This window comes from Branchiostoma belcheri, unplaced genomic scaffold (assembly GCF_001625305.1).
Source record: "Branchiostoma belcheri isolate BF01 breed outbred unplaced genomic scaffold, Haploidv18h27 scaffold30, whole genome shotgun sequence".
NCBI lineage: Eukaryota > Metazoa > Chordata > Leptocardii > Amphioxiformes > Branchiostomatidae > Branchiostoma > Branchiostoma belcheri.
In genome coordinates this window covers 1,303,687-1,330,508 of record NW_017803910.1, presented here as the reverse complement: position 1 = coordinate 1,330,508, position 26,822 = coordinate 1,303,687, and the positions used below count along the sequence as shown (strand labels likewise).

The 26,822-nt window shown below is 41.1% G+C and overlaps 1 protein-coding gene across 2 annotated transcripts; it reads left to right on the top strand.

Moving 5' to 3' along the window:
• The first annotated feature begins 1,125 nt into the window (after positions 1-1,125).
• Positions 1,126-26,738, top strand: LOC109474285 (cyclin-dependent kinase 6-like). 2 transcript variants are annotated; one of them, XM_019774561.1, is made up of 8 exons: positions 1,126-1,364; positions 1,554-2,564; positions 21,675-21,810; positions 22,003-22,170; positions 22,721-22,830; positions 23,470-23,520; positions 24,411-24,546; positions 24,917-26,738. In XM_019774561.1, the coding sequence occupies exons 2-8, from the start codon at positions 2,335-2,337 to the stop codon at positions 25,073-25,075; spliced, it is 990 nt and encodes a 329-aa protein (XP_019630120.1). In that variant the 5' UTR covers positions 1,126-1,364; positions 1,554-2,334; the 3' UTR covers positions 25,076-26,738. The 2 variants fall into 2 exon arrangements, with proteins under 2 accessions (XP_019630120.1, XP_019630121.1); XM_019774562.1 differs by having other exon boundaries at positions 1,527-2,564.
• Positions 26,739-26,822: the final 84 nt, after the last annotated feature.

Here is a 26,822-nt window from a genome sequence, read left to right as displayed (position 1 = left end):
CATCCCAAGTCCTTATCAAAACAGTATATCGGAATCAAGGTGCTTCAAGTCGTTCCTTGTACCATGCAAAGTCGGAGGAGGAACCTTTTTGTGACATTTATCTAGATATGACATTAGAGTTGCTGCATGCCATAGTAGTATCAAATGATAACAAGAAATTGCAGTACATTTGTAAATGAAATGAAATGTCAGTATATTGTACAGTAGAGTAGAGTATCAGACAGATTTCCTCATCCAGAATATTCTTTTTGCCGCCCTGACAATGCATTATAGTCTGTGTGCCCTAGCCCTGCGTCCTTGTCCTAGGCCTGGGTTTGAGGCTACCTGACATTGAATGATTGTTCTATGCTCCTCACCTGTTGACCTGGCTAGTGGCTAGTGGGGGCCCTGGCCACCATGCCACCCAGGACGTCAGAGAAAACATCCGTTACCTACACTTCAGCAGGAGTTCGTTATCGGTCAGACCATCTGGACACACGATCCCAAAATTTCTGGGCACATTACTTTGGACTTGATTCAAAGCAAATGTGTCAGTCGCATAACCTGATCAAAGCGCCGAGGGGCGAGAGCTCGACACAACCCTTGATAAATTGCATCCTGATTTCTGTGGCCCCTCTTGGTCACCACGATACCGCCGACACAGTGTCGGACTGTAACACACAGGTGTTAAGAATGTTCCAATATTTGTGTAGTACAATGAGGTCACCGCCCGAGGGCTTCGCAAAGAACAACCCACGAAAAGTTTCGCAAGCAAGCAGTCAGTTTAGACCGCAAAGCGCACGCGGTGTCTATTAGACTCTAACAAGTACATATGGTTCGAATAACCCCCAGAACCAATACTTGCAAGGAAGTTAATAAACTACAAGTTGGGCATCACAAGTTGTCTTTGTGTTGCTGCATACCAATATGTACCAATTGAGGCGTGACCGTTGACCCCTAGACCGGGGGTGGCGGGAAAGACTACAGACGATAAAAGGGGTGGAGTCTGGGGTAAACTACCACCCCCGCAAATCTTACTCGGTCTGAAGTTCCCTTTTCTGTCGCACTGGCACTCACGCGGGAGTTTTAGGTGTTGTTAGGTGTGTGACCAGGATTCCGGCGGCAGCAATGTTTTTGTTTATAGGGAAACTCCGGTTCCTCTAGCTCGGCGGGAAACACCTCCCCTAGCGACATAAATCATACGTATTATCTGACGTGTTAGGCTCAGCCAATCAGGGCGGACAGGGGTCAAGAGAAAAATCCACGTGGGCTTTTCAAAGTCATAATTAGCTCTCTACCTACAGCGTTCGCGCCAACAAGAAAACCTTTAAAATATTTGAAAAAAATCGCGCGCGAGTTAAAAGTGGCAAGTTTTGCGCTCTACGGTAAGTTGAATGTGTGTTCTACTGCTTTAAAGTGTTTTTGTTAAGTTTTCGCGGCTCCTAAGGACGCTGTGAGGCGAAGTTTGTGAGCGGTCACACTACAAAATGTCTGTTTACATTACGAAGAAAGGATTGCCTTTGATATGCCGACTTCTTTCTTCGCAGATTCTCTGATTTGACTCACTTTTTCAGGACACAAGTCGGCCAAAGGGATCCGATCACAGCACAAGCAAGACAAAGTCTGCCGTCAGACGTCAGTCGCGGGACCTGGCAAGTATATTCAGGGCACTTTGGAGGGAAAGTCTGGCGACTTCTTTGTCGTTCTTTGCCCCGGAAAAGATCGACTTCGCCGGGAGCATGCTCTGGGACTTCAGAAAGGGGCCGTTCGGGGAGGATGTCAACAAATGCATGTGATGAATGAATGAAGACTGAATGCATTGCTGAGATTTTATGAATGGGAATTTTTCCGAGTCCAAGGCCGCAGTGATTACGTGGTGACCGGGGCAGTTTTCGGATCAGCTGTTCAGGGCTTTGGGTCGGTTCCAGGTCGGCCCGTTCAACCGGGGAAAGCCGTCAAAATTTTACCTGGAATGCGGAAACATTCGATTTGGGGATCCCCAGAGAAAACAGAAATATATGCAAGCCTGTCCTAGCAGTCTAAACCTGACACATGCTTCAAAAACTTTGTTGTAACAAAGAGTTTAAGTTGTGAATCCTGCATTGCGGGGGCCCGTTTAGAAAAAAGGAACCAAAATTCCTGCATATTTTGATTTGAGATTTAAATTTACATGACAGAAAGCTTGCGGGTCGTCTGGTAGCGGCGTGGGCAGAGGTGTAGACCGGCCGGTTTTGGAGCGGGTTTTCAGTGTGTGTGGCCCCGTGCGCCGCCGGATACTGTTTCACAAGGGCTCGCCGCCCGGTCACCGCGTGGTAGCCGGAGATCTCTCGGGACAGGACGCACTCACCCCCGAGCATGGAGACGGACCCGGACCCAGGCACGGAACAGTATGAAAAAGTTGCGAAGATCGGGACTGGTGCCTACGGGACTGTCTACAAGGCTAGAGACTTGAAAAATGGGGGAGAATTTGTAGCCCTGAAGAGGGTGAGGGTTCAGACTGGTGAAGAAGGCATGCCGATGTCCACCATTCGAGAGATCGCCCTCCTCAGACAATTGGAAAGTTTCGAACACCCAAACGTTGTCAGGTAAGCAAGACAGAACTTGTACAACTTCCATGTATCAAGGGTTTCCCCCGAATCTTCCCCTTTTTGTACCCCTCCTGTCTTTGTCATGTCCTATGCGGTATTCTGCCCTCCCCTCTCCCGGAACCTACCATTTCATCCACAACAAGTGATGCAATAAAAAAACGCACTTTTTATTTCTCGCAGTCTTAAATGTTTCTTAACATTCCTTCCAACTAACTTTGTTACTTCAACTCTTGACTCCAGCGATTTTTGCAGATTTACAGCTGTAGGAGTAACAGAATGTTTTGCCTAATTTTGTGGACTGACCCCTTGGAATATCCTTTGTTCTGGACAGAATTGCACATGGTCGCACTTTGTGTATTGTACAGCATGGAGACATAAGGCGCCCACTATTGATTATAGGTTATCACATGAGAGCTGCTTGACCTGCCAGGACCCCATCGAATAGTATCAACGCTTGCCTTTCATTTTCGCAGCCAAACGTTGCTTTCGCCTTTGTCCGAACCTGAGTTGTCAATCCTATTTAGCCTGTCGGTTGCCATGCCAACGGTGTCCCTTTTGCTACGGAATCCACGGAATTCTCATTGAGAAACTGCGGTGGATCAAAATATTATGTACAAGCGATTATGTTTCCATTAGGGAGTTATCGATTTTGGCTCAGGCATATTCAAAATACGTCGATTATGAGTGAACTTTGGTATCAGTTTCAATTATTAAGTCAGCAGTCACAAGTTGTTGTTAGCCAACATCAGAATCAGTCAATGATATCAACATGTGATAACTTTTGCAATAACATATGGTAGACACGGGGGACATATTTGCCATATGTCTGGTATGCCACTAGTCAGAACAATTGTGGTATGATATTTTAGCACAGCATTATCACATACATCAGCGGCAGTGTGTATTGAACTATGTCTATATGATAAGAAGGCTTTGATGGTAAAAGCTGTGGTTCTTGCCTTAGGGGCTTATACATACAATATTGCATATTTCAGCTCAGTAGGGGTGGCTTACACAGATTCTTGTTTTGACAGTGAATCCCTCTAATACCGCTGATATGAGACTTTCCTAATCTGTCACTGTTTTAACCTTTTCCCTGCTAAGGTAGCTTATCGGATATGAATTTTTATTGGTTACAGGGTTAGTGCTCAGTTTTGTTGTTTTTTATGAAGGAAGTTATGTTTAACCCTGCCATCGAACTGGACATGAAGCTAATTGAGCAGTAACACATTTCTGAAGTGAAAAATAGGACAGATCATTTTTCAAAGTTGCAGGAAAGTCATAAGCCAGCAATGTCTTGTGGTTAATGACTAATGTCATATTTATCTCTCTGGACAAGGTTGTCAAGTTCAACTACAAAGACAGGAATGTTGCACGCCACACCTAGTATTAACAAGGTCAAGTTCACTTCATAACTATTGTGTTATAAAGGCAAAAGGTCTTCACATTCAGCGTGCCATAGAGCATTGTCTTCTCCATATGGAGACAGCTGAAGGAGCATCTTGAAAAAGTCATATTTTGTGCCAAGTCAATAGGTTCAGTCGGAGTGTAAGACCGATTTCAAAGTCGGGTGTTTTTTCAGGTGGGAGTTTGCGTACATTCAAGGTTGAAGTAACCTTCTTTTGCAACACTTTGGTTCATTGTTCAGGGGTGGGATAGGTGCCACTTGTGCCCTGAAGATGTGCTCTCTGCTCCCAGTAGCAAACTTTTCATTAAAGGGGAACATGATAATGGCCACTCAAGAGCTGAAGAGGTCGTTTTGAAGAAAAGGCAAGAATGTTTCAACCGTGGGAACGTCTAGTTTATGTTGAGTTTCTTTTGAGACTTGAAGGGAAGTGCCAGTCTTGGTTTGGGCAAGGGACCTGGCTGGAATGCCATGTTGTGAAAACAAGGTATTTTATGATGAAAAGAACTAAATGTGGACAAATAGTAACAGCCGTGTGTCGAACTTTAAATGATTGAGATTAAGTGTTGCAAAGTTCTGCTCAGATTATAAAAAAATGCTCTCTATACTAACAAAAACAAGGCAAAATCGTTATTACGAAAAATTTGTCGCTGGATGTGATATTCAAGAAGAATATTGATAATGAAGTCGATGATAAGGCACCTTTGAAAACTATATGAAAGGCAATGTTAATAATCTGTAGAATGGTAAACATAAGGTCAGCAAAGCTGCAACTTGTAGGTAAAATAGCCTGATACATCTTACCCATACCAGTATTTTTACAGACATAAAGAAGCTCCATCTGTACAATTATTCTGGAAACCATATTTTAAGGCTGAAGCAACAATGTCTGTTGTAATTACAACCAAAACACACCTGTCCTTTTTTGAGTCTATACTGGATTGAACTATCAACATACCAACAAAAACTAGGTCTATATGTTTAGCCACTATATATAGCGACTGGTGAATGCTCTCTTTAAAAGTTTAAATCCCCTATGTCAGCGGATTATCCCATGATGCATTTCCCTGGTAGGGTACTAAGCCGCCCATCAAAGCTTTGTGTATTTCTACAATCTGCGACATTAGTTTTGGCAAACAGGACTCCTCAGTCCCTTATTTTGCCTGGAACAGTGGGGGGAGCTCCGGCAGAAACGGTTCTTTGTTGTCGGAGAGTTTTGCCCAAGGCTGCGCAGGTGATACAGATTACCTGGGTGTCACCTGGTGTTGGCGGACTTTGGTGGTAAAATTAGGGATTTTAATTGGAACAGCCTCCGCTTAGTTCAGAGTTGTGTCTGGGTGGACTGATCATTAATCTTGGCACATCTGTCTGGGGTTTTGACAAAGACGCAGGAGCACTGCAGGTGAATAGATGGCTGACTAGAAAATGAAATGGTGGACTTCATCCCTGGCAAACATATCCAAGAAAAGGACATAAAGTAGCAGGAACATAACTAGTCTGAATTTCTGACAGCTACAAATTGGTATTTAAACCTTCTAACTGTAACTCCCTTTTACTTGGCACTGTCCAAGTTATGTTTTATCCCTCCTTCTTCTTACTTTATATCATCTTTAAATTTTTCATCTATTCTCACGTCATTTTTGCTTTTCTTTCTGTTTTCCGTTTTCGTCTGTAGTCAGATTTATTAACCATAGTCTAGAAGCTTGTTTCACTTTGTTTTTGTCCGTGGTGCTAAAATGTAACTCCTGTGGTGTAAGTTCCAATTTCCTACAGCTAGAGTCTAAACGAATCTGGCAGGGAGTGAGGGACTATAACAGCCATATTTTGAGAAAAAAAGTTGTTGAAACTTCCAGATAGAGATTGTGTAAGAAGTTGTTTTGTTCCACTGTGTGGATGACAGTTCTGCGTAGGACGCAGGTATTTAAACCGCCTCCTAAGTTAATATTTGGGGGCTGATTGTCTCCATGGCTAACACACATAAGATAAGTACGCACGGTCAAACAGGAAACACGTAATTAGTGGGGAGGCCATAAAGTCATTTCTCAACTCTCTGTTGTGTTAGCTGATGAATACTTTCATGAATTGTTGTGATCAGATACTTGCTTGTTTGTTTTTTGTCTTTTTTGTCCTCCTTGTATCATTACACCAATGGTATGTGCTATTAAAAGGTCTCAAATGTAACTAAAACCCAATGCTTTAAGCTGATTCATCTCTTTTTATGATACACATAAACACCCATGTGTTGACATTTGCTGTAGAATTATGGTTGTTTTCAATATCAGAAAGGGAGATATATAAACTCAAGTTTTCTGTAAAAATATGAAATTCACTCAAGGCGTTCTAAACTTTGATACTACTTCAGATTGTATCCACCTTTCTTTGAGTTTGAACAGTCTTGGAAAAAGAATACATAGTTGTATTTTTTATGTTTACTTCAACAGTTATTTCAGAAAAAAGATATCTGTTCAACAAATTAGCTTTCTTTCTTGACCAAAGATAGGCCAGCAAACATCCCTCCAATTATACTATTATCACACAGGGTTTACAAAGTGGCCCTGCTTTTCATTGTCCTCAGACTCAACTAGTCTCATTACGGCTCATCACAACTTCAACAGAAGAAAGACCCTTTTCATTTACATAAAATGGCTTTCAGGAAATTTTATACACCAAAGATGACTGTCATACAGAAGCCTTCAGTGCAAGATACTTCTAAGAATCGTAAATTCTTAGGATTATGACTCAATTAAATGGTTCTATCTGCTGGATCGCCAGCCAATCAATCAGATTGAGTAGAAAAGGGTTTCAAGATGCAGCTTTTAGCCGTGCTGTAATAACGCTAATCAAGTACATGTCGTTTGAGGTGTGTCATTTGGAGGTCATTTGGAGGTTGGTTGTCAATTTACGTCTTGGCCCAAAGGCACGTGGCATTATGTAAAGGGCCCATTTTTAAACGTCGGTACAGAACTGGAGTGCACGACTCACGGGGGCAAGCATGCGGAAAGGCAGATGGGGGATACCGGCGCAATGATGTCATCAATTCTGATCGAGTCATTAAACCCGAGCAACGAGAGAGCGAGAAGTGTCACACAAACACTAACAACCGCTCTCACTCCGACAACATAATACACTTGATTGGCATGGTTTTCTTCTGTGGTATTTTGCTCGGCTTGAATTTACCCCGAGTCGATTGGCATACCAGCACCTTTTCATATGGAGATGACCATCTGCCATAGGTAGGAGTGCAGGATTGAAAGAATGTAACTCGCCTTCGGGCAGAACAAAGGCAGGTGATAGCCTGGACACGACGTCCCGTACACTTATACCACGGAACACATTAGCAACCTGTACCAGCGTGTTATTGTACACCTTACTGTAAATAAGATTTCTACAGGGCACATAGTTGTGGTACAACGTATCAGAGAAACAGTACAGATTCATTCCAATGGCTGGGAATCCGAATGGTATCAAAAACTTGAAAAAGTTACGTTTTGTTAGTCTGACACCTGTTAGCATAAACTTTATGATCCTCAAAGACTGTTATAAAAAATGGACCAATGGAGATTTTTAAGCTAACTTTCAGTGAGTCACAAGGTAATGACAATGTGTTCAAAGTGGAGTTAAGAACGATACCATTAGATACCATTAGAAAACTATTCAATGAATCATGAGTTTAAAATCTCCCCATACACACTCACAGCTGCAGAATCCCACTTTTCTTGTGATGTGGTCACTGAGTAAGATGAGCCAAGAATTTGAAGAAAGGAACGCCTTTAAAGTTTGTTTCTTCTAAAGTATGAATAATAAGGGTGGAGTAGCCGGTGACTTGTACTCAATGCTATTTCAATTCCACCCACAACCCTAAACAAGAAATAGTCACATGGAAAAAAAAAATGTCTCAATTTTTCTGGGAACTTGTTTTTTAAATTCAGTGAGAAAGTTATCCTTCAATAGTTCAGTGAAATTGTTTGGACACTTATGTTGTGGCCATGAGGGTTACAAAGTTCAGTAGGGACGGAAATGCAGGCGGAAACATTAAATCCCCACCAAGGACAAGATATCTTGCTATGAATGCCTACATTGTCAGATTATGAAAAGATTTGTAGTAGTAGATTGTACTCAATAGTTTTGGACCATAATTTGGTTCAAGGATAAATATTAATAATGTCAACTGCCCAATTTCCTATCAGATTAGATCAGTTTTTCTGCATGGTTTTTGTGCACTGTCAATCATTGTAACCTCATTGGCATGTCTTATTCCGATCATTATCTTCCATAACATCTGCTAGAAGTGGCCAAGTCTTCTCAGAATTTCAAAATAAATGCAGAAAATTTGACACATAGCATGGATTTTTGCTACTATTTTTTGATAAAATGACAGCAAAAAGAAAGACAATTAAATAACGGGGACGTAAATTTGGCATTTGCCAGCCAGCTCGGCATATTGCGCCCTTGACAGATTATGGGCCATGTTGACCAATTAGTAAGTCTATCAGGAGTTGATTGATGATGTTTGTCAAGGTCATCAAGATAAGACAGAAGGACAGAGCCTTCTCCTCGCTGTTTTCAACTCAAGGAGATTAGCAGGTAGCAAATAGGAAGTTTTTTTACGGGAAACCAAGTGGAAAAGCCTCTCTGGAGTGGTTAAATGGGACAAAACTTTTCTTACAGCACACAAAAAATGGCGCACGATTGGTTTTCCATATTTCCAGCATTCCGGAACAACTGAAGGATCCCCCGACACCATATCAAGCATATCGCTTCCCGCCTCGGACACTCCTGGCTAATGCCTCTTGTGAATATTTACCGTAAATACCTGACTGCTGTTTCAGCCATTGAATGTGCGGAGCGCGGCGGAGCAAGGGGGCGGGGCAGGAATTTCGATTTTGTGATCACTACAATGGGAGAAAATGCCTCGTATGGTGTCGTACACCTTGAAAAGTCTGTCCGTGGTTTGGTGACCGGTAGTGTTCCTGCTCCGAACGCAGGTGAATAGACAGCAAGTACAGGTGTTCTGTCATTACCCAACTGAACAGACTGATGGGTATGACAGTGTTTAAGACACCTGTCACCTCTCCATCTACTTTTTCAGTAGGTTAATAGCCAAGACATGTCAGCGTATCGGATGTCGAGTGATTTGTGTAAGGGCTAAAGTGTAAAGGGGGGTGTGGACACCTTTTGACTAGCGTGGTGGGAGGGGGGTGTACACAAACAAGTTTGTCAGGGCATAGTTGTGGTTTGGTGTAGGTGGGATATGCAATCCTGGCTCCTGCTTTTGCAAACCGCAGAGAAAAACAAGCCATTGTGAAGAGACAGTGTAAGGTGTGTAGGAGGTACTGTAAACGACGTACCTGAAAGACATGGTGAAAAACATGTTTTGTTCACCGTGCACAGGTATGCATGACGAATGTCACACGAGCTGAAGTACACTTGTGTACTTACAAAGGATATAAATTGGTCAAGTTTGTCGACTGCTATATAGATGTATGTTAGATGTAGGATATGTTTGTTCAGTATATAGTTTGTGCAAAACAACACTGAACAGGGCTCTTAACATATAACTGTTACTAATAATAAGCTGATAGGGGTCATTCTTATTTACCTGTTGTCATTTAGAAATATTTCGGTGTGCAGGTAGACCCTGGTATTCCCGCAGTACAGAGTGGAGATCCAAATATACAACTGTCTTTTTGTTCTAATTAATTGAGCAATAGCAAAAGTCGTTTACTCTACTTGCTACTGAATCTCATTAGTTAGTTGCTTTGACAGGTTTTGATATTGTTTAACTGACTGGAGCATTTTATCATCATATTTTGTTCCAGATTTCTAACATCTGTGTCCATAATATCACCATAGTCCATAATATCGCCACCTTGAGAAAACGTGTGCTTAAAGATATTTTTACTGCAACATACCCTAGGTATGTACATTTGAGGTGTGCAGGAGTGCATACCAAAAGTATGTTGCAGTAAAAATATCTTAAAGCACACTATTTCTCAAGGTGGCGATATTATGGACCCTGGTGATATTATGGACACGGATGTTAGTGCCGAATTACTCCAGAGACCCAAAAGAAGATGCTACACAATAAACTGATTTTCAGAAGAGAAGGAAGATAGCACGCTCTCTTTTTCCAGTAGGTGTATTATCTGTGGGTGGGTGACTCAAAGCCTGGTGACACTAAAACTCCCAGGCACTTTACTTTTCCTCAGATCTTTGTCCCAGACTTTACAGGGAAGGATTGCTCATTCCCTCGTGACTGCATTCTTGCGTAGGTGGCTGTAATGGTCTTGAAAAAATAAGGAACCAATATCTTAAAGGAACTTAAGCAGACTTCAAAGGCAGGTGGGCAGAGAAGTATAAGTTGGGAGAGGGGCCAAAGGAATTTGTGTGGGAGTTCGAAACCCTAGTAGTGCTTTCTGTTCCTCCTCATCATTTTTTATGAGATGTGAAAGTGGAACAAGATATTATACAGTGTCTGAGAATTTCTAGTGATGGTGAATTACGTCATTATCTAGTGAAATTCATGTTAGAATTCCTTTTTTCTAAGTCACAAAGTATTTAGTAGGAGCTTCAAGTTCTGGAGAGAGGGTGTGCTGTTGGACTATGGGAAGGATTTTTAGCTGGCGGGAATAGACAAAAAGACTGCAGCTGGTGTGCAAATACTGATTCTGCTGTATATTGTACAATCCAACTCTGAGTCTGACAATGAGACCACTACATAGGGCAGATCTATTGCAATCTTCAAGTTGCATGTAAATTGTAAATTGTAAACTATCAATGGAAGTTTTATGTTCACAGTTTTTATGATGAGCTCGCACGTACTGATCATGAGCTACGTTTATTATAGTCATTTTAACTCTAACTAAGGTTAAAATTCCACCAACACCTCTTTTCCTTTCCTACCATGACACTAAGTCCTTATAACGTAAATGAGTCTATAGCACTTTTTTTTAGAAATAGTTGTTTTTTTGCTATATATATAGCAGTCCGTGAGAGCAATAGCCGCTAGGACAGACCTTTTATTTAACCAACAGACATACAGGAACTAAGACAACATTGGTCATTACCTTGTAGGTATGTCAGAACTTGATATATACGTTCAGATCATAATGGCTTCTTTACAAGTGTTTAGCAGATAAACACTATGTGGCATTGAAAAGTTATTCGACGGGAAAGCTCCAATCAAAAGAAGTAGAGGATTACTTTGAAATTCTTTCCCTTTAGGATCGAGTGTCACTGTCTGGGATTCATCCATTGTCTCTTCAAGCAGTATTGTCCCTCAAGGGCCCATCCTTCCTTTAGGATAATTACATTCCCCCTCCCCACAAAGACACTTTGATGACATTAGACTCTTAAGTGAAGTTAGTTGATAAGGGTGTAATAAGTGGTCTCTCTTTGTACAACGAGTGACTTTTCAAGCATGGAGACGACAAAACGCTCTTTTGTGGAAGTTGACAATTTGGTGACAGGATAGGTGACGGGAGGAATTCCGTTGTTTTGAGCATCACGGTTATCAAGCCTCCTTCCGTCGACCTGCCCTTAGACAAGGGCCAGCGACCTTTCTCACCTGGCGGAGACTTCAAAGGGCCGGGGATAAATACAACGTTAAGAGCTCTATTCGCTCAGGGGAATTGTTTCCGGGGATTTGCGACACAGACGTCTGTCAGCCAGCGGAATTAGCGTCCATTCATTACCCGTGCTGTAAGGACGGAGACAATGGTGGCTACGGCGTAGAATGTTTCGCCATTCATGTGCATTGTGGGTCGAGGGGACGGAAACGTGTAAAGGATTTGGACGTTTACAGCTGAAAGCTTAATCTTGGTCTAATTGTTGTTTGATTTATCAGGTTGCTGTTATCTGGGAGGTACATGTAAATACGGCAGGACTGACGGAAGCGTAACAACACAACCATCTGGGAACAGGCTCGACACTGCGTACAACTCTCACGACCCGTCATTTTTTTGGTCATTTCTGATTAAAATAACCTTCAAGTTGGTTGTTCTCGACACCTGTGGTATTGTTTAATTTGTTATCGTAGTCTATCAGGATTTAACCTTTTACACTACTTTACAGTGTGTGATCAGCATATGACAAAAACAGTACTCGAGAAGCAGTACCCAGTCTTTTCTGTTTACTGTTTTGATTAGGAATTTCGTTGTAAATGGCCAGGAAAATTATAAGTCATGTTTTGAACTGTAAGTGTAAGGTAGTCTACTCAATATGTTGGACTGCTGGCAATGATAATTTTGTGCCTTCCTGTTAGAAAAGAATGATACCAGTTTATTCTTAAATTCCAAAGAATGTTGCGAAAATAATAATTGTTCATCTTATTCCTTATACTGGAGGGACAATGTCTTTACCATTGTGTATGAAAGTAAAAACGTTTAAATTGTGAAATTGTTTAAGTACATGTAGCAGTTCGAATGATCGTAACTCTAAGGATTCTAAAAATTGTAGGCAAAGACACTAAAGGCGCGATATAATTAGTATCAATTTAGGTTATGTAGGGCAAGATATGGTCCTTATGTAGCTCAGGGCCTTTGTCGCACGATCAAAGAGTGTTTTGGAATGCGAAGGAAATCCCTGTAAGCTCTGCAAATCAAACACTGCACTTCGAAGTAGGTAACACTCCCCGATGCCCCGCAGGGTCTCGAGCTGTTCGACTCAGGAAATTCTAACGTCGTGGGAAGGCCTCCTGACAACCATTGGTTGCCATAGTGACCATATCGAACCCTCCTCTTGCGAACAGCTGACTGGAAAAAAATGAGCGCAGTAGCTTTTGAAGTTATCCGAATTCTCTGCAGTATTCGGCGTACAATCCTGTCCACCCCCGTGAACGCCACATGGTACAGTCCTGTCAACAGGGCTGGGTACATATCACTGTATAAATAGGTAAGGAAGTTTGCTCTCCAGTGGGTTAGGGTCCTGAAGTTTTCTTAGCATGGGCGGTCCTGTCTGAGTGTTGACCCCGAGCTTCGACCTTTGCCCAGTTGGAGTGGCCTGTCAGAGCTGGTTGGAGAAAGGCTGAAAGGCCTCAGACGTATGCATGTGTCAATACTGTACATAAAAGGGACATACTCATTGTGGGAAAGGGCTGTTATTACAAGAAGGTGAAAGTTTAATAGGGGAGGGAGATGAAAAAGATGTTAGTCATTGTAGAATTCAAAACCCTCTCATCATACTTCACCTCAATTGAGCTTATTGAGGATGATTATTTTACCTTGAGGTAACTTATGTTTGTATCATATGATATACTCATTTTTGATGGAAATTATTGCTCCCACAGAATGTATTTCATCTCGCCCAATGTTTGTGACTTATTTGGCTGACCTCTGAGCACGTAAACATATAAAAGTTTGAAGAGCAAATGAAGCAAAAGGTCAGAAAACGTTAGAAACTGTTGTCACAGCAGAGCCTAACATACTTAATTGTATGAGTGTACTGTAACTTGAAAGGCTGCGCCTGCTCCTTTATTATGATTAATTATAATCAGTTTAAAGAAAGGGCCAATGAAGTTGCTAATTGGAGGATGTTTGGGTGTGTAGTCTTTAAGCGTTAGAAGATTACCTCTGGTCTGGGCTAGGTGGCAAGATTAAAGCATTCCTCAGGTTGTATGGTCTAACCTACCAGACAAAGCAGCCGGACAAACAACTATGAAAACATGGGGATGAAGTGTCAGTATATCTCTTGAAGATTTTGTCTTTATTGAGTGTATCTTTCAAAAATTATAGATAATTTTATAACAAATAAAAGTAGAAGTGACTTAAGAATGAGATGTATAATTTCGATTTTTTAGAATTTTTTGAAGCATTTTGATATTGTCCCTCCAGGAATTTCCCCCCTCTGTGGCAAGTGTTCTGCTCCGGTTTCCCTCAAAGGGCCCAGATAATGGCTGTTGAGATGTTTGTCCATAATTAAGGGGGTTAAAATGTCATGAGTGCAACCGGATTCTGCATACCAGTGGTTGCTGGGGTGCCACCCAATCTCGGAATCCCCTGCCCAACCCCGGCTATTTTTAGCACGCTGTCATGATTGTTTCCATGCAGACTGAATAGGTGATCTTTGGGTGATACCACTTGAGCGAAGGGTATGACAGCAAGTGTCAGCCATAAGATTGTGTAGCGATAAAGGAAAACATCCTCTTTGAAATTCTTTGCTAATGAAACTTTTAAGGAGGGGAAGGGAGGAATCTTATTGTTATGTAGTGGAAGACATTTACAACTTGTGTAAATACCCCCAAACTTGAACAAGTCTGGCCGATGGTATGTTTGATTGTTTTGTTGCTGTCTTCATTGTTAATTAGTTTACCTGAAGGCATTTCCAGAGGTATATTGTTGCACTTCATGTAAAAATAGACCAAACCAGGAATGGAACTAATAAACTGCAGGACTGTAAAATCTACTCTTAATTCTCAATTATCTCTCCAGAGATGTTGATAAAGGTTAACGCAAACAATCTGGGAAAAAAGTCAATGTTTAGAAAAACACGGAGAAGGTGGCCTTTGACATGTCTCTGTCGTATTCCTTTCTTTGTTCTGTGTTAAACCACCTGCAGGACAGGTGTTTCATGTGTGATAATGACGGCTTTATTGTCGCTCAACCATAATGGCCTCTTGATCGCATGCCTGCTATGCTAATCTGTGAGCTCTATTTCTTCACCTGTTCGTGTTTCCTTTCCAAAGTCTTGGTGCTTTCTGTCCGAGGCAGGATTTGTTATTCCAGGGCTGGGTGGAAGTGTTTGACGGCAAATAGAAGGTCCTTTCTTCAAGAAATTCCGATATGTGCACACACTGTTGGCCTTCGCTCCAAGGAGAGCTACAAATATTAGCTGCTGTATGGGATTGAGACAAGGATGGGAATAGTTTGAAGGAATGCCGGAGACGGAATTCTTGGCACAGTCGGGTCATGGTGGGGCATGGGAAATAGAGTGTGGAGCTGTGATCTTGGACTTGGGTAATATTGGGAACTTGGGTGGGCGACAAGAGGAATGTAAACTCTGTCCCAGCACGTGCTTCTCAACTAGATATTTAAATTTCGCGCCCTATGACGTCATAGCACAATTTCTATGCAATATTAGTACTCTTTGGTACTTGGCAGATTTTTTCACCCACTTTTATTCTGCTTTATCAGAAGTGGGAAGCTGATATTGTGGCCAACCTTTTATTCTCCCATTTTTTCTCTGTATTTTATGTCAAGAACGAGACACAAAGCAGACAGACCTACCACAGGCTCCATGTCATCAGCGAGTAAAAGACCTTGGAGCTATTTGACCCTTAGCAAATGAAAAATTTAGGCTGTCTCTTCCAACCACTTCTATAGCAAGACTCAGTGCCATCTTTGTCTGCTTAAGCTTAAGTCAACGGCAACTTCTTGTCAGTGACATTGATGTTATTAAACACAGCATCATGTCTTGCAGATGACTTAATTGCTGATGTAGTTGCATTACAAGTGCTGTCCATTCAGCAATTGTGACATGAAGCATACTGGCGATATCCTAACCATCATATATGTAGACCAAATGTAAGATTTTATAAGATAAGTTAATATGGTAACGCAGACACATTTGATAAATCTATAGATGAACCTGCACTTGTGTCAGGAATGGGATTCTCCCAGGGTTGAAGGGTTGTCTGGAGCCACAATATAGACATTAAGACTTGTCAAATGATATGTAAGCCGACTCTTTCAGTGTGACACTGCATGTCATCCTTCTAAAGTATGCGAATATGTTCTGCTGAAGTGTTATGCACAATACATTACGGGTTTCGTGTTGGCACAAACACAAAGTACATTGTGCCAACATGCTGGCTAAAAGTTGTATATAGTATTCCAGTTCGGGGACTGACCAGTGGCCATTTTTGTGTCTTGAGAAGGTAGCGATGTGGGAACCAGTCTTTAAATGTCCCTTCTTTCATCTTGTCATGTGGTATCTGTTTTCTAAAGCAAATATTGCATCATTGTCAGTACATGTGCCAAAACACAGTTACTCCTCAGACTTCCGCTGAAAGTATTGGGCAGATGTTGACCTTGCCTGAAATGTTTGGTCCCAGGACAGCGGAGAAGTATTCTATCACCCACGTTTGTCTATACTAGTTTCCGTTTGGCGATTTCCTGTTACCCCAGGCCTTGGACCAGCCAGGGCCCTCTAACAAGAGGAGTTCTTATACGCTGAAAGGTTGCCCGGAAGATCCTGATTTGGTTCGTCGCAAAATAGTGCCTGTACACGTGGGACCGAAATCTGAAAAAGACATTATGTGCCTTGAAAAGGGCTTCAAAAGTGGCATTGTAGTCAGTAGTGATAAATACATGACATTGTATATTTTTATATTAGGAAATCTAGAGACCTCCCAGGAACCTATATACAGTCTGTATTTTAAAACATTTTCAGATCTTGTTTCATATTATACGACTTTTTGAGGATAACTAGTGAATAGACGTAAAAGAGAGTTTTGTATTATTTGAAGGTGTATTGTTTTTTATGCGTACATTTTTTACCTGAAAAAAAAAGATGTAAAAGAGAGTTTTACATATATTATTTTATTATTTGAATTATTTAAAGATGTATTGTTTTTTATGCATACTTTTATTACCTGAAATATAGAATAAAGAAAGAATAAAGAAAGAAAAAAAGTATTGCAAGCAGCCCAAGTCTTATGAGGAAAAAATGTGACGGATCATAGAAGAACACTACACTTCACAGTTCACCACATTTGTACATACAGTATCCTTACCCTATTTGCAACACTCAGCAAGTTTTTGTCTTTATCTAAGTCTGTGCCTTGCTGGTTGCCTAGACACTAAAAGAACAACCACTAATGGGGGTATTTGTAACATTACTAGGATTCCTTTTTATATTGTAGTCCTTCATGAACCATAAAGGTATAAGTGTTGAGTTTCGTTGTATGTCAATTGGCCGAAAGGTCAGGGAGTTAGCACAATATTTTCACACGGGAAGATGATGATAAGGGCCTGTTCACAGAAAAAGCAGAGCGGAGAAAGAAGCCCAGGGCATAAATTCAGATCAGATTGTTGAAGAATCCATGGTGTTTTTCAATGTTTTCTTTTAGGTGTGGGTGTACAGGTGGTTCTGGAATGTACACGTTGACGTCTGTAAATCTACGGCACTGAGAAATTTTTTAAAAATGTTTTACGCTTTGTATACTGTTCCTCAACCACCTGCTGTCTTAAAAGATTAAAGAATAGTTATGGTAATACATGTATTACTGAATTTAAAAGAATTGTGGTCTCCCCAATTATTAAATGGAATAGCCCAAAAGATCCCTGTTTTCTTTTCTCCGGTTAACATTTAGGGGTCATTGCCAGGCTGTCAAAATGTATTTAAAGCACTGTTGTCAGGAAGAAGGACCCATTGAACTCAGCTTTAATCATAAGCTACCAATAGAACAGTCATGACCAAAACTTTGTGTCTTGTCATATCTTACAGGTAGTACCTTCATTTCTGTATCACCTGTAAGCGTTTGTAGTGTGAGTTTGTTACTGTTTTCTCTGCTTCAGTTGACCTTTAGGGGTCACTGCCAGGTATATTTGGCTGTCAAAATGTATTTTAAAGGCCTGTTGTCAAGAAGAAGGACCCATTGAACTCAACCACCAATCAGACTGTTTCATGCATCAAAACTTTGTGCCTTGTCATTTCTTACAGGTAGTAGTACCTTCTTTTCTATATCAGCTGTGAGAGGTTGTAGTGTGAGTTTGTTACTAGGACACACAAAACCTCATCAGGTAGGAAGGAAACAATAGGTTTGTCCAGGAGCCTTGCTCTGACCTAACCCTGCATGGTTTACATGCATAGTGGACATGCCACACATTCCCATGTTAAATGAGAAGTGATCCTAGCTATTCATCAACATACTTCACAGTAACATGGAAGCCTAGCCTGGAGCAGACCTGTTCAAACTGGCCCACCATTCCCACGCTGACTTCTATTCTCCTGATCCGTAATTGTGATCTTTCTGGAAATCTTCATGATTGTGTTTTAACACCTTGCATACGTTACCTGTGGTGAAGGAGAGGTTTAAAGAAATGTAGGAGTTTAGATCAAAGGTGCCGGCCAACATTATCCCTTTTCTGTAAGGCATTACTAACTAAGAAAAAACATATTCACTTCCCGTAATGTAGGGAAGGCTATTTAATTTCACAACATTTGTAGCAAGGTGGCCAAATTTTACACAAGTGCCCTCCTGAAGTTATTGTAATACATAGGCACATAGGCAGCCCTCCTGAATTTGGCTAGCCTGGTATACAAACCTATTATGAGCTTCTGATGAGTTTCTTTTGTCCCCTTCATAAATATATAGGTTGAGATACTAGACTAGAATTTGGCATAGACTTTGATAAAGCCCCATGCAGATCCCCTTGAAGTGGTGGCATATTGAAAGACACAGGAAATTTATGAGTTTGTTTTCTTAGATGGACTCAGTAGATTAGAAGATAACCTTAAGGAATTTTATCTGGTATATCTAATCGACTGTCAGTAGGTTTCCCAAAGGTGTTCAACCAAGATTTATAGGAGGGCCTGCAAGGGGGGGTAGTGATTACGAATTACGCAAAATTTTCGCCACCGATTACGAATTACGTTAAAGTCTCAGAGCTGATTACGACTTTATGATTTGCCTCTAATGCCCAATTACGAATTACGTTGATTTTTGCGGAGGCTGCCTAGGAATTACGAAGTCTGATTACGCCTTACGAAATAGGGCTTGCAGACCCTCTTATACAGTACCGTTCGCGTTATAGTTACCCTAACGGCCGTTACTAACGCGTTTTTTTTCCGTTACTTTTCCGTTACTTTTCCGTAAGTTTTCCGTAACTTTCGCGTAAGTTTTCCGTTACTTTTCCGTTACTTTTCCGTTAGACTTCTGCATTCATATGCAGGCCGCGGTAACATCACAGAATAATGGGAGGAGTACTAATTTACCTCATGCGGGGCGGGAAATTACCGATACACACCGCTGGAACAGCGGAAGGAACGTTGATCTAGCCTGCATTTTACTATATTGTAACGTTTAAAACGTTTTACGATCACCGGCGCAATTCAATTAGATAGACATTTTCTTTTGTCACTGTTGCCCAGGCAAGCGTTTCTATAGTTTGTCAACTTTGGTTTGCTGTTTTTCTCTGTTAACTTATTTTACCACCGAATAAGCAAACCTACAATGTAGATGATCTGAAGTTATAAATGCCCCGGTCCGCCGTACATAATAGGCGGCGGGCGTGAGGTAACGTTAGGGATGTGCAAAAACATCGTGGAAAATTCCTATAACACTCGAAAAAAGGCAGCATATTTACACGTGCCCACCAACATTTTTATGGCTAATTATTGACCAGTTTTGGGGAGTTTTGTTATGTCCTTGGAGTTTTGTTTAGAGTGGGACGGAAAGCCGTGCCGCCACTCCGACTCCATGCACTTCCGTGTTACATTACGTTGTATGTGACCAACAAAATTACGCCAAAGGCACCACAAATCCACATGTACATATATTTTTTTCCCCGAAAATTCTTTTGAGTACGCATTTCGTCACTAGGGTGTTGCTAATTAGTCGTAGAAATAAGGTAGAAACCAGCGTAAATGTGGCTCTCTCGAGATCATTTCGCGCGGGGAAGGGCGCCCCAGCATGCAACGGGCTTCGTTCTAGCCAATCACAGCGCAGGTCATCTAAGGTGAACCAATCAGAGCGTAGCTACTTGCATATTATAATGAGCATGCTGCAGCGGCCAGGGCGACCGGCCCTGAGTGCGCGGGAAATGTGTTTTGCAACTATATTTTTACGGGGATTTTCTGACGTTTGACGCTGACTTTGGCACGATATGATCGCACTACCATGTACACGCTACCGTAGGCGGCAAATGAGCGGTCATTTTTATATAATCGTCGAGAAATTTTGGCGTTATGCACCCGGAAGTGAGCCGATCTCAGTTTGCGTTCCCTCGATTTTTGACAGTCTCCCCCCTCAAAATAAGAAACGAAACTACCGCTATTAAATAGAACCATGTATTACAATTATCATTTCCACATGATAGATCTATTATATGTTCCTTTATTACCTATGATATCATCATGGTTGTGGAAAGTCCTCAGCTGGCGAACCGAGTCCTTGCGCCGGGAGTGACGGTACATTTTACCGTGAGTATTAAAGCCGCTAGTACTAGTAAGCCGCGCGCCTTACAAAAATTATAATAATTTTTCTTTTGTGTCAAAAACCGCCGTAAATTTAAGGCATGAGTTACCGATTTATATTTCTTCTACGGCAGATATTTCTTGTTTCGTCACGTCCCATGACGTCCTGTGAGAGCGGTAGGCCGCCGCTGGTACAAAATGTACAAGACATCGTCTGCCCACTGCTACACTTTGTTGACATACATTGTATTACACAACGTAATTTTCCGCTAGAAATAACTATAGAATAGCATTAAAAGATAGCACAATTCGCTTCACACAGTCGACACATGGATAAACCACAAAGTTATTTTACGAATCACATGTCCACTTGCCTCTGGTGCTGTTATTTTTCAAGGGGCAACATCGCAACACATTAGCGGACGCCCCAGGAGGTGGCAAATTGCTATTGTCTTGTCGGCGCGCAAAACAAACATGAAATCCGACCCTATCACATTAACGCAAACGGTAACGCGTTAGAAATAATTTCTGACGATTTTCTAACCATTTTCTGACGAAAATCTAACCAAATACTGACGATTTTCTAACCATTTTCTGACGAAAAAATAACTCGTTAGTAACGGGGTACCCGGTTAACTATAACGCGAACGGTACTGTAGGTCAACATGCCTGTGGGAAAAAGTTCTCCAAAGGTTTTAGTACAAAATGTGTGTGGTGAAAATTGGAAAGTGATGCGTTTGAGTTTCACTGGTTGAAATGATACCATATTATGGTAATAAGACACATGCTTGACCGAATAGCAAAGTTTTTTTTTATTCACAACTACTTGTTCACGAAGAGCTGACATTTCAATGACCACCTGTTATCTTCATCAGAGCAGTTATGACTGGTTCACTATGTGCTGAAGTTATTCATTAACAGACAAATGTAAACACCAAACACTTCAGGATGTACAGTATTTCACTTTTCTGGAAAAACCATCACTACTTTCGTAAAGGTGTCTCATTTTCTAGTGCTACAGTCTATTTCCCTCCAGTTGCAGCTGGTCCAGATTTGGCAGCTGATGGGAGAAGAATGATAAGTATTTTGTGGCAGGACCCAGGGGAAGGCCATGTTATCATGTTTGTGAGGTGGTTCCCTAGTGGGAGTCTTTGGAAGGATGCTCACAATGTGTCTAAATAGACCAGAGGTTATAACAGGAATTCTGTCTTTTGGTTTCAGGGCTCGAAATACTTTTTCTGCATACCTGCACTGCACCCATCATTGGCTTTTTTATGAAGTATTTCTGTACCTTTTTGCATGATAGAAATTATCATAATGATGTTACCTCTGACTCAGGTGACTAAATATTATCACAATGAAATACATTTTTGTGCTATTGTGTTCACATTGTGTGTGCAATTCATTGTTTTCTTGTATTTTGCCTCTGTACTTTTTGTGTCTCACCTGTAACCAGTTTAGTTCTGCCTTTGCTGACTCTTGTAATGATCTGTTTCATTGCCAATAATGCAAATACAAAATACAAATTGTAGTAAAGGTCTAACAGACAGTTTTTCTTCCATCTTCAGACTCCTGGACATCTGCCATGGTACAGTTGCAGAGAAGGAGACCAAGTTGACACTGGTGTTTGAGCATGTGGACCAGGACCTGCACACATACCTGGAGAAATGCCCTGCACCAGGGCTGGGACCAGACAGAATAAAGGTGCATGTAGTACCAGAAGTAGTGGTTGACTAGTATGTAGATTAGATCAGCGTGATAGTTTGATGCTAAACTTTATTCCAACACAATAGAACCCAGGACCTCTTGGTTTCCGAGCCGAATGTTCTGACCATTATGCCACACGATGCTTCTGGTAAATGTTGTCCCTTCTGACCTCTCTGTTTCCCTCATCAGGACATAATGCATCAGCTGCTAAGTGGGGTGGAGTTCCTACACATGCACCGAGTGGTGCACCGTGACCTCAAACCTCAGAACATCCTGGTCACAAGTAACGGACAAGTCAAGCTGGCAGACTTCGGCCTGGCCAGACACTACAGCTTCCAGATGGCTCTGACCTCCGTGGTAAATGCAAATGCATTTTTTTTGGTTTTAATGAGTAATTCAAAAGAAATTTGATGAAAATGATCAAGGTTGTGCATTTGGTATGAACATTTGCAACTTAGAGTCATCCAACAAAATTAGAATCATACATTTTTATTACTGAATACTGTAGCTATAATAATGTTTTTTTTTTTTTTAATGTCAGTATGTGCTAGATCTATGTGTCAAAAGCCACCTGTCAATATAGGTTCAATATGGGTCCATAAAGCACATCGGCAGAACGTACTGCGCCTGCGCAGAACCCTGTATTTTCACGATTTTCAGTGGATTTTTGGTCAACGTTGCATCAGAATTTTGCCTGTTGCAAAGGATATCTTTTCCTACATAACATTTGGAAACTACAGACGGGATGTTAACCTTATATGCACTAGTACGACCTTATATGTGACGTTCTGCCGAAGTGCTATGTACAATACATTACGGGTTTTGCGCAGGTGCAGTGCGTTCTGCCGACGTGCTGGTCCATAGCTGGTTTCATACAATCACGTATGCTGTTCTAATTACCGTGCAGGTGGTTACACTATGGTACAGATCGCCGGAGGTGCTGTTACAGGCATCGTACGCCACCCCTGTAGACATTTGGAGTGTTGGCTGTATATTTGCAGAGCTACACACAAGAAAGTGAGTAACTGCAGCAATTTACTTTGGCTGACATTCTGATAATTTTATGACGATTTACCACATTTGTGGAAGGATTGACATAACAGGTGACTATCACCTCTTCAAAGATGTCAACCCCGAGACCAGACTGTAAGGCTAGAACCACTCACACCGGGAAGGTCCCCTACTCTTTTCGATAAGTGCGGTGGGTTCTTTAACGTGCGTGGGGTGTGGATCTCCCAAACACGGGACCTCCATTTAACGTCCTATCCGAGGGACGTCCCTAGCCGAAGCTAGGTACTCATTTACACCTGAGTGAAGTGAGGAAAGTCATGTAAAGTGCCTTTCCCAAGGGCACAAGATCGGTGACATGGGCAGGGTTCGAACCCACGGCGTCTCGGGTGTGAGCCGAACGCGCTACCGACTGCGCCACACGACCCCACTTGATAAACCCCATGTTACCTGTTAAGTTATTAGTTGATTGTGTTATCATTCTTTTGTCACAACTCATTTTTCAGCAGTTAATGTGGTAACTAGAATGTGAAATGGTTTTATTAAAGGAAAAATAAGCAACAATCTATCTTAAATGTGTTGATTATGCTTATATTATGTGGTAATATAATTTCACTTATTTATATTTTGTTTTTACATTTTTTACAGAGCAATATTCCAAGGGAATTCAGATATAGATCAACTAAATAAAATATTTGAGTGAGTATAAAATTATCTGTATTACAAAGTTGATTTTCCACCTCTTTTTATTTCTCTTTTGTCTGAATCTGTCACATGTTTCTTTCTTGTCCACATGTTTCTTTCTGGATATATCAAATATATGGACTGAGTGCTCTAGATGCAAAGCTTTATCATGTATGTGCATCTCTGTCTTTGCTGTGTTTCTTGAAGTATTTAGGTCTGTCAACTGAGAAGGAAAGATAAAGTGAGTGAGTATGGTGTAACCTCTCTTGCTGGTGTGTCTTCCTCAGAAATTCCTCCAATATGCACTTTTGTTAACAGGGCTCGAAATTATATGCAGGTTAGTGCAGGCAGCCCAGGTATTGTGTAGGTATTTCGAGCCCTGGTTAACCTTTAACATATTGCCTTGCAAAATCTTGTATAAAATTAACATTTGCCTGCTATGATGTTGATGGATCTTGAGCCAATGCAGCAAACACATTCAATCCTCTAGCTTTGGGGCTAAAAAAACAAAGTTTTGTTTTTATCTGTTTGTTTCTATACCATTCAACCTTGCTGTCCCTTTTCATTGGCATTCTGTACTTGGTTTCATGCATGTTTTTGGTTTATATTGATGGTATTGTGATTTGTGTGTTTACCACCAATGCTTTTGTACATGTAGGTAAGTCTTGTGCAGTGTGCTTTTTTCCCTTTGGTGCCCAGTATGTCTGTAATCGTAACTCTCATGAGATTTTGATTTGTAAGAGATTGGTCAATAATTATCCTAATGAAGGTGACAGTGGTCATTGAAAATTTGATCTCTGTTCAATCTTTGTGTTGGAACAAAGTTAAACATTTTACTAGCAACAGATTACTACCAACACAGATGAACTTTCATGATCATCTGTTCCTTTCACACCCCTCCCCAGTGTAATAGGTACCCCCTGTAAGGAGGAATGGCCAGAGGAAGTGTCGTTGCCGTGGTCCTCGTTCCAGCCCCGCCTGGCCATCCCTCTGGAGTCACTGCTGCCGGAAGTAGAACCACTAGCCAAGGACATGTTAGACGTAAGCAGGGATTCTTTCCTCTACCAATATGGCTTTGTTTTTACCTGTTAATGTTTTAGTAGGATTACAGAAATACTAGTGCAGTGGCCAAGTGGGCAGAGTGCTCGCCTTGCATTCGGTAGGTCGTGAGTTCGACTTCCGGCCGAGTCATACCAAAGACTAATCCTCTGCTGTAGTGAATGCACTGCTGTATATGTGTTGCCCAGGGCTATTGAAACAAAGACGGACACTGCCATGTGCGCCACTTGATGCGAAAAAAAAAGACTAAACTGAAAGGGTGTGACCTTTTGTTTGGGGGGAATCAATGCAAAACCGTAGTGAGTAGGCTGCTTGCTTTATGTTAATCGTATCATTGTATTTTTTTCCACAGAAAATGTTGTGCTTCAACCCCCACAGAAGAATAACTGCGAAGGAAGCATTGCAACATGCCTACTTTGTTGGGGAGGAAGCAGTACAAGAAAGACTGCAAGAGGCCGCTTCTTCCAGAAGTCTAACTGAAAACACATTCGAAACAAGCCCTGAAAAATGAAGCAAAAGGGCTTGCTTTACAAACAACCAGCATTGACCATATGATAAATCTACTGTTTGACTTGTATTACAAGTGTGTTTTGAATATCCTTGTATGAGTAATACTACATGTACATGTATGTCACAGAGAATCGCATTATTAGTAACTTGTAAGTTAAAAAAAGGGCAATACAAATATACAAGTGTGGTTCAGAGTGTGTTGTATTGTTTTGTTTGTTTGTTATTTCTGGCAAATGTAAATTTGCCTGCTGTCTGTGTGTGTAATATTCCTGAACTTTTCTTTATGAGATTTCTGTGTGGAATAAACAGAAATTTGCTGAACATTGTGACTGAATAGGTCAGCATAATGCACATTGTTGTCATTTTTATGATTTTGGGTTCTGAGGTTTCATACTTGCTATTAGTATGAAAGCTGAGCTGTCGTTACTTTGTAGGAAGTGTTCACGTCGAGTGGAGACATTTGTATTGTGTAAAATACTGGTCCATGGAGGAATACCATTGTACATACTGATGCAATCATACCTGTAGCACAAGGACTTCAAAGTATCAATCAATATTTCATTAATTGACAGTTTCCCTGAATAAAAGATTGCATCCTAACTGTTGGATTTTTGCCCAACATTTGATGAGCCAATAAGGCTACAAAATTTCCCAATAGTTGAGAGCTGTTGTAGAAAAGTGTAGCACGAAGGTTAACTTTACATTGTGTGAATAAGAACACCATTCAGTATTTTCAAGCTAAAACTGCCATCGGTGCTGTGCTAAGTCATTCAATTATACTAGGGACACTGCTTGTAACTTACATCACAAGCAATATCCCTGCTTGCAATCTGTACACCTGTAAATTTGTTCAATTGGAGTATGAAATGATTAGAATTTAATAAAATGTTGTAAAATCATGCAGTCACAAAAGTTAGACTTTCCATATGCCAAAATGTTCAGAAATTCAAGATGGTCTATGACGATTTCATTACTGATTGTTCACAAAGTTTATTTACTGTACCTGTATTAGAAATGATGTCACTGTTCTTGCATGTACCTGTAAAATTACACTATCTTTACCTTCAATGTGGTGCCACGATTATGCTATATACAGTAAACCTTCGGGAAAATGAAAATTGTCACGTAAACAGCGTTTTCATTTTTTACTGAACCTATTGAGAATGATCATTTTGGAACTAATACTTTGTAATGTTGATGCAATTTAAAAGTTTGCATTGTGGATCCGGTCTGCTCATATTTTTGTCAGTATCATGTGACTGTTTAAGTATGGTACAACTCTACTAGAAGCTTATTCAAGTTGGCTTAGTTCAAGGATACTGTCATCAGAAACTTACTACAGCATAGAGATGGGGAGCTTGGTGCAGTTCAAAGTAGAATGTTAGAGAGGAAGCTGGTGAAGTGGTTGTGGTGAGGTGCAGTTACAGAAGTAGACACTAGAGGGCGTTTGAGCACAGCTCTGGCTGTTCAGAGAGCGTTGGGTTTGGCTTGTGGTTTGAAGGAAATGGTGTGGTGATATTTGATATGCCACTCTACATTGTCCAGATCTGATACAATGTTAGGTACTTAGAAATAGTGACTGTGCGTAGGGCGTAAAAGTCCTTATTGTAGGATCGGAATGGAAAAAAAAGTGAATGATTTGGAATCTTTTTACACGGTATTAAAGTTGAACCTACATTTCCTAACAGGGATATTCACATATGTATTACACAAGACTTAGTGATGTTGTGACAAACTAGACAACGCAC

Coding starts and splice junctions, on each gene's coding strand:
- LOC109474285 (XM_019774561.1), top strand. CDS start 2,335: ATGGAGACGGACCCGGACCCAGGCACGGAACAGTATGAAAAAGTTGCG. Junction 2,565..21,674: donor GAACACCCAAACGTTGTCAG/GTAAGCAAGACA, acceptor TTCCATCTTCAG/ACTCCTGGACATCTGCCATG. Junction 21,811..22,002: donor TGGGACCAGACAGAATAAAG/GTGCATGTAGTA, acceptor TTCCCTCATCAG/GACATAATGCATCAGCTGCT.